This window comes from Nanorana parkeri, unplaced genomic scaffold (assembly GCF_000935625.1).
Source record: "Nanorana parkeri isolate BGI_ZX_2015 unplaced genomic scaffold, ASM93562v1 scaffold426, whole genome shotgun sequence".
Classification (NCBI taxonomy): domain Eukaryota; kingdom Metazoa; phylum Chordata; class Amphibia; order Anura; family Dicroglossidae; genus Nanorana; species Nanorana parkeri.
Genome location: NW_017306694.1, coordinates 275478 through 288785, shown reverse-complemented (window position 1 = coordinate 288785; position 13308 = coordinate 275478). Strand labels below are relative to the sequence as shown.

Sequence of the window (13308 nt, the reverse complement as noted above, 5' to 3'; positions counted from 1 at the left end):
CTACTCAAAGCAGGAATTCCTAGTAACTCAATAGTCACAATAAAGGACGGGTTTGTAACTAAGAACTTCTTTTAAACCTGGTGGATTTGTGTCCACCCCTGGATTTTCCTGGCCCTAGCCTAAACGACCCCGATAGGTTCTGCCACAGGCGAGTTAGGCGGCTGCGAGGCCCCCGTGAGGGCGAGGCCTTAGGTGACCGCCTAACTCGCCTAATTAGAGAGCCGCCTCGGCCTGGAGGTAGTGGGAGCTACCAAATATGAAAGTATTACTTTGTAGTATGTGTCTTGGCAGTTGAAGAATGCAGTTATTATAGGGCCATAGTGTAGTGGATCGCTCATCCGGAAAAACCTTAATTGTATGGAATCCTATGTTGTGTTATAGAGGGCTTCGATATCAATAGCCACCAACCATGTATTCAGGGTTGTGATGGACTACAATCTCAATACAAACTAGTAGTCCCATCACTGGAGCCATTTTTAAAAATGTATTCTTTTATTTTTTTATCCGATTAATTGAACTTAATAATCGGCTAACTAATCGATTTTGAAAATAATCGTTAGCTGCTGCTCTATATTTGGCCAATAAGCTTTGCCTGTCCTAGGCTGCCATAATCTCTTCTTGAACGGCAGACATAATCTGGAGATGGACTTTCTGCAAAGTTACATCTTTTGTAAATTGTTGGTTTTTGTCCTCTTTGTTGCAGCTTGATAGTTTGCTCTTTGACATCTCCCCACTTTTTACTACAGTATTTGTTACATTGTATTCCGCAGATGCAACCTTCCATGTTAAACATTTATAAACAAGAGGAGTATGCTGGAAAATATTATTTTTTTGTTATAATTGTTTTTATATTAATATTATCATTATGATTACTGTTATTCTAAGAACAATAATATTAGTATTACTCTATCTTCTTATGTTGCTTTGTGAGTGATCACACTTCTTGTCGGCTGATGTTGTACTGCATCATGGAGTAGGCCTGTGCGTGTGGTACCCGGCCTACATCCTTCCTGCATCCTCCCCCAAACACAAAGCATCATCCTTATCTCAGACTGACCCTCCCCATAAACCTCACCCCTCTCCCATTGTCTTGTCTTCCCTGTCACTGTAATTCATAGCCCATCCCCCTCCCCCCGTTTGCAGGGCTTCTGCATAGTATAAGACAGGACGGTGCATTGAATGATATATGGTGGGGGGCAGATGGAGCACATTGTATCCCTCAGGATGGACAGATGGGAGCAGCGAGGAGACATAAGGTGGGGTGCCCATCCAGGACCCCATGTACACCGCCCCCATTCCCGGTTATCTGGCACTCATCATCTCTAACCGGCCCGTCACTTTGTATGACTGTCACTGCTGACACGCGGCTCGTGTAGTGACAATGACAGATAAAATGATGATTTATTACATGTAATTGGCTTTCTTCCGTCAGGAAGTCCGGGAGAGATTCTGCGAGGCTTCCCGATTATAATCAGATTAGCGCAGAGGATTCCGTCACATTGTCTGCAGATTATTTGTCTCCTTTATTGTTGAAGGATTTATAAACGGCTCAGGTCAGCACACATTAGCGGACTTCAGGCTCCAATCACAGGGCTGGGATACTTCTTATCAATAAAAGTGACAGTTCCAGCTGAGTCCAATGAGATGGAAGGATATGGTCACATGGCTAAAGCCGTGCTTAATCTGGCCATACCCATGCAGCTGAACCAGAGAAAATCGATCGAATCCCCATCCACGCTAAGCAGAAGGAATCTCCATTGCTGGCTATTGTATTCTGGGAGGCGGAGCCCGTGGCTATCTGCATCCCGGAAAGTGACTGCAGCCGATCAGCCGCTAATTTTCTGCCCATTGCTTTTGATTTTTTTTCATTCCAAGTTGTGGGTGGTGCCCGCAAGACCACGCACAGCTCGATTGTCAGCCGCCTCAGCGTCTATAACCAACACAAGAGAAGCTGGTCCCGGGGCAGCGGAGCCCGGGATGCACGGCGGGGGTGTTGGGCCCAGAGAAGCGATCGGGCGACAGCTGAGTCGCCTGATTGCTTCTATTGTAATATTGTAAAGCCGACAGTCGGCTTTACAATTGTAAACAGACTCCCGGCATCTTTAGCCGCCAGGAGTCTGTTTAAACGGGCCCGGTGCCAGTGACGTACTATGGACGTCACTGGTCATAAGGGGTTAAAAGCGCATTTTTGCCCCATAGACTTTAATGGAAACGCCAGAAAACGCGCGGCAGAAACATGTTGCACATTTACGTGTGCTTTTTAAATGCGGGTTCATCCATTGCCTTTAATGTTTCATAAGCTGCCAGTCAAGATGCTCCTCTTCATCTTCATGTACGTGCATACAAACGCGCATCAAAATGTGCACAAGGCGCATAAACAAACAAATAACCGCACGCTGAACACGCACATACAAACGCGCAAAAATGGTGCCACATAGGTGTGAACCCGGCCTTACTGTTCTAAAACTTTTCTTTATTGAATCTCTGCTCACCAAACCGCTAAGGCTGCAAAGACTTAGGCCTCATTCACACAGCGTAGAGTGGGGCTGTGCAGATCCGTGCGGTGTGCATGGCCGTATTGGGCCGTTCCCTGGAAGGACAGGTGCTGCGTGTGATTGTACGCAGCAGTCTGTTCTTCTCTATGGGAGCACGCAGTCGTGCGCTCACCCTAGATAAACACCCAATGCGGGTGTCTTTATTAGGGCGCAGGCAGAATCGATCCTGTCTGCGTCCGAGCGCGGACACCCGCACAGACGTGCAGGTCGGGTGAGCGTACAACGGTGCATGGCTGCGTCCTCCCATAGAGAAGAAAAGGCTGCTGCGTACAATCACACCTTCCCGGGAACGGCCCGATACGGCCGTGCATGCCGCACGGATCTGGACGGGCCGACTCTTAAGCTGTGTGAATGCTCTCTTCTGTTTCAGTGATCTTATACAATAGAAGACAAAGAAGTATACAGATGCTGATTTCTGCTCTTGTTTACAGTCAGGCATTTACTACTTCAGAAAGGAGGTCATTACCCTTGGATTTTATGATGGGAGAAAGAGAGTTAAAGGAGAACTATGGGGTTAGGGCTTTTCCCCATAGTTCTCCTTAGGGTAACTGGAGGACACAAACTAGCTTCCTCCCGTCACCCTAGGCTCAGTATACCGCGAGCTACAGCTACTCCCAGAATCCAGCCACCTCCCCTGTCACGGCAGAGAGCTGTGACAGGATCGAGAAGTGAGTGAACGCCGGTATGTGTTCGTCACTTCCCGATCTACTGAGCCGACCTTTGACAGTCTCATTGTCACAGGTCGGCTCAGATTATGAGGCTGAGTGAAAATCACTCGCCTCATAATTGTCCTTTTAAGGTAGAGCAGGAATTGTAACAAATACACAAGAACAGAAAATGTGTTTTTTTAGGTGCCAAAAAAAAATTTCTTTATAGACTCATGTCTGAATAAAAAACTGAATATTTCCATGTACATAAGGTGTTAAATACCACCAATCATATACTCTTGGTATATGGGACTCAACGCGTTTTGCGGTATTGCGTCTTCAGGAGTCCTATAAATCTACAAATTTGACAATTACAATATATTGCATATGTAAAATGCCGTATGTGCAAAATTTACATGTGTCAAACACTGTTTAAATATGTTTTCATTTTACTGCTCACCTACAAATCCAAAGATGCTGACCATGTCTGGCACCCGCAACAAGCAGGAACGGGAAGATAGACGTGAAAAACATTGAAAGAAGAGGCAGAACCGGGGGGTAAAGGACAGTGCCCACAATACCTAGATGAGGGCCTTCCGGGGAGACCAAGACAGAACACAATACCTATATGTAAAAACATGTCGTAGGAAAATTGTATATGGTAACTGATCCACAAATCATTTAATAACCCAAATATACACTATATTGGGACGCCGGCCTTTACACGCACATGAACTTTAATGGCATCCCAGTCTTAGTCCATAGGGTTCAATATTGAGTTGGCCCGCCCTTTGCCGCTATAACAGCTTCAACTCTTGTGGGAAGGCGTCCACAAGGTTTAGGAGTGTGTCTATGGGAATGTTGGACCATTTGTGAGGTCAGGTACTGATGTTGGAGGAGAAGGCCGGGCTCGCAGTCTCCGCTCTAATTAATCCTAGAGGTGTTCTATCGGGTTGAGGTCAGGACTCTGTGCAGGCCAGTCAAGTTCCTCCACCCCAAACTCCCCCATCCATGTCTTTATGGACCTTGATTTGTGCACTGGGGCGCAGTTATGTTGGAACAGGAAGGGGCCAGCCCCAAACTGTTCCCACAAAGGTGGGAGCATGAAATTGTCCAAAATGTCTTGGTGTGCTGATAACTTAAGAGTTCCTTCACTGGAACTAAGGGGCCAAGGCCAACCACGGGAAAACAGTCCTCTGTCATTGTCCTTAGTGGTGAGAAAAGTTGTTTTACATGCTAGTTTGTGAGTGTGCCACCACCATGCCTAACTGTAGGCAGAGTTTTCTTTTCAGCGTATGCTTCATTGTTGTCCTCCAGACATAACGCTGAGCCATAGGGCCAGAAAGTTCCATTTTTGTTTCATCGCTCCACAGAACAGAACCCCAAAACCTCTGTGACTCATTTATATGAGTTTCATCATATTGGAGGCGACATTTCCTGTGCTTTTGGGTCAGTAGTGATGTATGTCTAGAGTCCTGGCATGGAAACCTTCTGCTCCTTACTGTGCATACTGAAACCTCACTGCCTGACTGTTGCCACCAACAGGTCTTTTGCAGTCACTCGAGAGTTTTTCTCAACCTGCCATTCCGGAAATCTGGTTGCAGCCGTTGATAACTTCCTTTTTGTGCCCTGTCCAGGTAGAGCAACCACTCTTCCTTTTAACTTTGAATTTGAGAACTATGCTTCCAATGGTGTCTCTAGAAACATTCAGTTCCCCTGCTATCTTTTTGTAACCTGTTCCTTGCTTGTGAAAGGCAATGATCTCTTCTCAACTTTTTTGACTATTCTTTTGACTTGGGGCAGGTTCACACCATTCTACAGAACAGATCTGGAATGCAGTGCATTGCGTTTTTGCAATGGATTTACCGCGATTTTGCCATGTTTGGGAAAACATTTTTTTTATTTTTTTTTAGCTTAAAATAGTCTTGCTGGTGCGTTCCAGTGCGTTTTGATCTTTACTATGCGTTCCAATGCATTACAGACCAGACAAAATAAGACGAGCAGTATTTTTCTGGTCTGGTCTGGTCTGGAATGGACTGCGCTGGTGTGAGGCCAGAAATAGCATAGGGATACATTAGGATGCATTTTGGGTGCGGAAACAATCTGGTCTGGTCTGGAGATGATCCGGACATGGTGTGAACGGGCCCTCAGCCATATTTCTAACATGCAGTCAAAAGTGACACTCGGCAAACCCAGAGCCAGTTCATGGATGTCATGTGTTCTAGCTCAAGCACACCCGCTACAACTAATGAAGCCCTTGATCACTTGCACCAGGTGGGCTTGGGACAACCCCTGTTTTGCAGATGTGTGCTCTTGTGAGGGATTCTATTCAGGGGGTTGAATCATTTTGAGAATGCAGCAGTCATAAAAGTTGCATTTTCCGTTTGAGAACTCGGGGAAACCACTTGAAACATTCGTTGTGTTGAGCTATTTCAATTGCTTTGGTTTGATTTGTTCATTGCAAACAACTAAAAGCTTGTAAATTTTGACAACCTTGCAAATATTGACTTACACGGGGGGGAGGGTTGGGTTGAATAATTGTTGAATATCCAGTGGGAATAATGGGAAATCCTTGTAATGGCCGCAGCAGGTTGTTATATTTTGGTTTTAGTCCGAGGGACCCTTTAGTGAAGTAATACTGAGATTCCAGGAGAGTCGGGAGGTCGTCCGAATTAATAAATTCCCAAATGTTTTTTTATTACTTCCTGTCCGGCTTTGAAACCTAATCTGAACCTCCATGCGGAATCTCCATCCCGATCTCACCCTCATCCTGTCAGCAGCCGCCAACAAAGAGCTCTTGTTCTGCCACAAATTCTCTCTCAGACCAGCAGAGAAACTCAAATCTGATGACGACCGACCAGCCGGAACTCGCCGTGTCATCCATTTATCAGCGAGGAAAAGTGGGGACGTGTTTATAGGGATGGCAGGTTTTCATTCACACTCATCCCATGTTTAAAGCCCATTTCCAGTATGTAAAGCCCCATTTTTTTTTCTTCTAATTTTAGATGGAGCAGGGAAGGGGTTAAAATTCCTATGTGCAGTGGCATCACAAGGGGGGTGCGGCCCACACCCGGGTGCCACCATTGGAGGGGTGACACCAAAATGACTGACAGTCATTTTGGTGTCACCACCTATGAAAAGTCGGGCACTCGGTCACGGACCGAGAGCCCGACAGTGTCAGGAGAGAGGAGGGGACCCAGCGGCATACCTTATCCCGAAGGGTGAACATCCCCTCCTCTCTCTGCCGGCGTCCATCACCAAGATGGCCGCCAGCAGGCATCAATAAGACGTCCGCGCATGCGCGATGATGTCACGGCGGGCTGTCACCCGCTCTGGGTGTCACCCAGCCTCAGGATGCCCCTGCCTACGTGTGTCCTGTTTGGGAGATTCCACTTCCTGTTCCAAAGACGCAACAGCAAGTGAAAGAAAATCTCTAGAAAGAAAGAACTGATCACCTCTCACATGGTTGTCAGCAGACAAGGCATCCCATTGTTCAGGGGGCCTTCATCGGGGCTAAAAAACAAACAAACTGATTAAGGTATATGAATGTTAGAGTGTATCTAAAGCAGAAACGTGTTTTAGTTTTGAATGGAGCAAAGAAAGGTGAAGATCCCTGTTGGGTTTTTATTGTTTTTGCCCTCCCTATCTGTCCTGGTCACCTTTGTCACCTTGACCTAAAGGGAGGGAAGATTCTAAAGCTTGAGTTGCCACCAGAACAGTTGGGAAATCTGCCCTCACCTTGTAGAGATTTCCTTTCACTTCCTGATGTGGATACAGCTAAAGGCGCCCATGGACCAGTAGAATTTTTTTTTTTAAATGACGTTTTGAAACATTCTTTTTGATTCTCTAATAGTTAATGGGGTCAGATTGGCCCCCTTGAGAGACAAACAAGATCAGAAGGGGGACTCAGCCCTCCAGACTGCACCTACAACTGAATGGTGAACCGGCTCCCTGCCATCCTCCCTCCCTGATGGTTGAGGGATTTCCAGCCGTTGGGCAGAATAAACAAACTCTGAATTGGTAATAATTCTATGGCACAAGGTTGGGTGAAGCCGGGATTTATGTTCGTATTGTAAGTGTGACCTCTCAGTTATTGCTTGGCCCGGAGTACCGCGCATCGCTGACCCGTTGCTTAGTTTGTTGCCGTCGCTCCGGCTTCTCCCTTTCATTTTGGACTTGGTCCAAAGCAGCCGTATTTAACCCCTTAAAGCGGGGCTGGGCAAGCTGCGTCCCTCCAGCTGTTGTGGAACTACAAAACCCATGAGGCATTGCAAGAGTCTCACAGCCACAGACATGACTCCCAGAGACAGATGCACGATTGGATTTGTAGTATCACCACAGTTGGAGTGCCGAGGTTACCTGGCCCTGTGGTAGACATTCCCCCTGCACTTATAAAGGCCCATTGACGCCAATGCATTGAGTGCTGAATGCGCACTGTATTACGCAGCCTGTTCGTTTTGAATGGGCTACCAAAGCCCTGCAATGCATTATAACCCTGTCTTAAAACATATTTTATAAATGCAAAGCACCGCTACGCGCATACAGTATTCAGTTTGGCACATTTGTTTGGGTAACATCCAAAATGAATGGCACCGCAACACTTTGAACGGCGTTTCTCGCACATGCTTTGTGGTAATGCATGCATTGTTGCAATGCATTCAGCGTGAGCGATCCTGAGGGCCCATTCACATCTTCACGTTTCTGCAACACAGCGCAGTTCATGTGCAGTGGAATGCGAAGATGCATGGGGGCCCTTGGAGGATGGGGGGCATCCAAATTAATTACATTAGCGGGAAGCATGCCACAATACAATCATCATGCAATATTATTGAAACAGAAGCATGTTGCGGCTTTTTGAGAGTTGAGATGCACCACCAGCCCAATTTCCAAGAATGGGCTGCCCTAATTGGCGTGCATTAACGCACAGCAACACGTTAGCACAATGCGTAGTGTGAAACGGGTGACCTCATACGCCCTGTATTAGCAGAAATGCGACTTTGGTCTATTTCCCGCGCTCCGGCCCCCATAGTACAGTGGGTGACATACAGATGGAGGACGAGGCATCAGATTGTCATGATTAAACTGGAGACTTCAGAACATTTAATTAGACAAACGGAATTTCAGCCGCGGCTTAATCTGAAGATCGCCCACTCATTGATCTGTAATTAATGTTCCCTGTCCCCCTTGGCTGCCAAGACTTTATCTTGGCTCTGTCCTTGCCACTCCTGCTGATTCTGGTAACTGGCGCCGGATGCCCACGGGGGCTGTCCCGCCAAAACAGACGAACTCGGTAATCTTAAACCAGATAAGGTGGGCAGATTGGGTCAGGAGCCGCGGTCTGAGGGCTCTGCGCCTCCTGTGGGGGGAAATGTTCGCTGAGGTTTTGGACAAGTGATAAAATGAAGCTAGGAGTTTTCTTTTCCTGAAATGTGACATTCTGGACATGTCACTGAAATGTCACCATTATTGTCAATAGGGAAGGCAGTACTAAGGGGACTATTTATAAACCAGACTATTTATAAACCACTCGCAAAGCCTTTTGCCATGGGAATCTCTGTCAACAATTGTTGTGTGTGAACTTCAAAAATGAACATTCTGGGAAAAAATGTACATTCTCAGTATATTTTCTTTTCAGGTCGGATGTAATGTAATGCCATATTATGGCCACTAGATGAAGCTGAGAAGCATTGGAAAAGATAATTTATTTTGTGTGCTCCTCATCTCCATCTAGTGGCCATAATGTGGTATTACATTACATCACATTCAGCCTGAAAAGAAAAATATACTGACAACGTTCAGTTTTTTGCCTCTATTGGCACAGAATGAACATTCACAGACATTCCCTCTGCAAGTGGCTTGGCGAATTGTTTATGAATAAGGTTGTTTTGGTACTTTTCAATGGGCTTTAAACGGCTGCTGTGGATTGTGGAAGCTCCTTTCACTTATCCTGAAGCTGATCTTGTGCCGAAAAAACCAGCTCCTCATTAGCTGAGGACATGATGAGAGTTGTTGAGGAACAGAGGAGCTCTCACGCAGACCCCAATTCTGTTTGTTTATACACAAAGCCATGTGATTTCAGTATCTTTGATAGAAAGGAATCCATGTACCAGGTTTTGATTTTAAGTGTATGTAAACCCCAAATCTACTTCTCAGTATGTTTGCCATCATCCTTCGCTGTATTCTTTCTTAATCAGATAATGTTTTATTAGTCTGGTTCAAAGTTTTTGGTTTTTTTTTTCCACGTGGAGATCCTGCCAGTAACAGAACTTCCTGTTTTGGGCTGACAACGCTGAGCCGCTGGCTCCAGTTAGCAGCAGTGTTGTCAGCCTGCTGCTTGTACTCCTTCAGTTGGCCATTGGGTTTCCTATCAGGTCTATCAGATAGCCCAGATCGTGCTTGATCAGGTTCTTCTTAACTTTCTGTGGCCAGGGAATGACAGCTCAGAAGACGGAGGCGATGCAATCAGTGTCGCTTCCAGCATCATTTAGTGGGAAGGAGATTCACTGGTCTCCCTTCATGCTGCTAGAAAATGGTTATAAAATGCTTTTCTTTAGCAGAGAAGTGGAAGGCCAGGACCCCTGTCAGATTTGTATTTTTTAATTTATGTCACTGTTGCAGATTTTCTTTCCCTTCCTGTCTGGTAAAACCGTAGTCAGCGGGACAGGAAGTGAAAATAAATCTCTCTAACAAACCCCCGGATAGCAGTAAGAACCTACAGATGTTCTAACTCCTTTCCCACTCGACCAAAAACTAGAAAAAAGGTTTTTGGTTTCACATAGCTCATGCGGCTAACTGACCACGCTGCTGCCAATTGTCAGGCAGTGGCCTCGCGTTGTCAGCCTGGAACAGGAAGTTCGGTTACCGGCAGCATTTCCAGGTTAGAAACATATATAATATGTTCACAAGCATTGTACTGAACTGAAGTGTATTCATCTGATGCTGAACAGATGGTGACATAGATTTAGGGTTTACACACACTTCAATCTTCATATTATTTCTAAGGAAGGCGCGGATGAGGAATGGCGGTATTTCTTGCGTCCTTTTTTTTATTTTTTGCCCCATTCTTTTATCGGATGGCGTTGTACAGCCAGTTATTTTATATTGGACATGGTCATGCATTCATGACTCCCAGACATGATTACTTTCCAAGTCTAGGTGTACCTGCAGTGATGGCAGAAATGCATTCCCAGTCCATGAGAGGGAAGGGTCCAGCATTGCCCGCCTGGGTGGTCAGATTGCACTGTGTGTAATGGTTAGTTGGTGTCCAGAAGCTCAGGAGATGTCTGATACAAGCAGCCGCCGCTGTCATTGTGGGGTGTCTGAGCTGAGGCAGTGATCCAGCAGCCGCCACCAGAAGCTGGGCCTCTGATCCGCTGATCCCCCTGGAGGGGTGCCGGGTCAGGACAGTGAGCGCAGCATCTGCTTCCCTCCCCTCCATCTGCTCTCCATATATGAGACCCGTCCCTATACACAGAGGGCTGACTGCAGCTCTCCATCACCGTTCACTGTCTGCCAGGCAGGATGGCGGGCCCATAGACCGATGAGACCCCGGATCTCACATGGTCACTAATCGCAGAAAAATATGTTTACAATGTTACATTCCCAGCTGATGCAGAGGACAGAGGGGGCAGACAAATCCGACTCTCCATCTCCATCTGACATGAAAGGCTGCAATGTATACACCACGTACCGGGTTACTGAGGCCCAAGAATACAAATACATGTACGAATAAGCATGAAATAATGAAAGGAGTTCTAAAGTCACAGCATACACCAGGGGTAGGCATCCTCACTCAACCTTATGGCACTGCAGCTGTGTTGAAACTACAAATTCTATCATGCCTCTGTCTCTGGGAGTCGTGCCTGTCAAGAGTTTTGCAATGCCTCATGGGACTTGTAGTTCCACTACAGCTGGAGGGCTGAGTTTGCCCACCCCTGGCATATACTATCCAGTTATAACATCAGCATTGTACTAGGAATACATACTAAAGTTGTTTTTTGAGAATGCAATCACAGCACCCTGCCTCAGTACTCCTCAAGAGCCCCCAGCCCTGAAGGCTAGTTTATGCTAATATCACATTGCCTTGATAGGTCAATGTTAGTCTGGTGGAGTAGACATTCTTAGGCAGACATGTGATGCTGAGCCTCCATGATTGAAGAAACTGAAATCCAATGAATAAAGAGAGTGGACCAGGGACTCAGGCTGCGGAGCAAAGTGCTAGATGGTGTTGGATGTACTCCAGCCAGGAAATGAGGCTGACTTGCTGCGGCTTCTGATGCACATTGCGAGAAGCTCACAGCGTGCAGTAACATCAGAGTAAGTGATTTCAGTTCAGGAGAGGAGACGGTACAACTGTGCAAGACTGAAGGGAAGGCTGGAGTTCAGATTTAAACCCATAAACATGGGCTCGGCCATACCATCTCCATGAGGGGTGTATTCCTATGGGGGCCACAACCCTAGACACTGTGGCCCATCCAGGAAATGAGTTGAAAAAAGGGAAATAAATAGCTTTAAGCCCACAGTAATCCCCAGTCCTAAAATGAAACCCCTTTACCCCCAACCTGATCCCTATGAGTAACAAAATAAGTCTGTTTGGCAGCACGGAGGAAGGAATTATATTTTAGGAGGGCAGCTTAACTTCACCCCTAATGGATCGGACTTTCCCTATGGGGCCCCTAGATTACGCATACCCCCCCCCATACCAGAGCTGAACTGATATGTTGTATCTTTGATCCAATATTCTGTCCAATCAGCTGCTTCTGCTCACAGTCCGGGAACAAAACATAAAGGGCACACAACTTGATGTTATTCAGTAACATGTATCCATAACGCGGTTCCCCTTTAAATCCACAAGTTGCCTGCGGGGGGGGGGGGGGGGATTTTTTCCCCTGTTGTAGCCGAGTGTTGTGTAATGGGTGTCAATGGAGCATTACATGCAGCGATGGGAAGGTTCTCATGACTCGGCTCTTGTGGTCGGCACACAGAGGACAGCTTGTGTGTGATGTGAGGAGGATGAGTCAGTAGAGTGTCAGCGCCGGGCCGGCTATGAAATGGGCATTTTACACTTCACTACACACGTGGTCTGACCACAGCTAGATTGCAGGACGTGGTAACATGGAGGATGCTGTATGCTGAGGTACGATTCCACTGACGTAGGCAGGACATGGTGCAGTTTGATTACACTGAGGTAGGCAGGACATGGTGCAGTTAGATTGCACTGAGGTATGCAGGACATGGTGCAGTTTGATTGCACTGAGGTAGGCAGGACATGGTGCAGTTTGATTACACTGAGGTAGGCAGGACATGGTGCAGTTTGATTGCACTGAGGTAGGCAGGACATGGAGCAGTTGTATTGCACTGAGATAGACAAGACATGGAGCAGTTGGATTGCACTGAGGTATGCAGGACATGGTGCAGTTTGATTGCACTGAGGTAGGCAGGACATGGAGCAGTTGGATTGCACTGAGGTAGGCAGGACATGGAGCTGTTTGATTATGCAGAGGTATGCAGTACATAGTGCAGTTCGATTGTGCCGAGGCAGGCAGTAGATTCTGCGGTGTGATTGCAGTCAGATAGGTAGGAGATTCTGTAGTTTGATTACGCTGATGTAGGCAGTACATGGTGCAGTTTGATTACGCTGATGTAGGCAGTACATGGTGCAGTTTGATTACGCTGATGTAGGCAGTACATGGTGCAGTTTGATTACGCTGATGTAGGCAGTACATGGTGCAGTTGAATTGTGTTGGTGTTCAGTTTCAGGACACTTGAAATGAAAGGTAATACAACAAACAAAAGTTGTATTATTTATATGTTAAAAGTGTGAAAACCAGCGATGATAAAACGTTGTTTTACGAGGAAATGCAGATGAGTAATGCAAGCAATGCGTGTGTATAATACAACCCCACAGTGTTCTATGGGTGTAGAAGACATGCACAACATATGGAAAGGCTTCTTTATGGTAAGAGGTGGTGAAAGTGTAGAATAGACGTCCCTAGGAGGGAGTTCTAACCAACTCTGTAGATTGCTGTAAAATGGGCTAGGTATGTTTTTGTGTGCACAGGATATCTGTCTGAACACCACACATGGCTGCACACACAATAACAATC

General features: G+C 46.4%; 1 protein-coding gene across 1 annotated transcript in view; it reads left to right on the top strand.

Annotated features, from left to right (window-relative positions):
• Positions 1-13308, top strand: part of ST8SIA1 (ST8 alpha-N-acetyl-neuraminide alpha-2,8-sialyltransferase 1) — a 64492-nt gene that overhangs the window by 21970 nt on the left and 29214 nt on the right. Inside the window, exons 3-5 of the mRNA XM_018560017.1 lie at positions 4305-4328; positions 6208-6223; positions 10042-10054. Of these exons, the coding sequence (XP_018415519.1) occupies positions 4305-4328; positions 6208-6223; positions 10042-10054 (53 nt within the window). The remainder of the gene's footprint in view (positions 1-4304; positions 4329-6207; positions 6224-10041; positions 10055-13308) is intronic.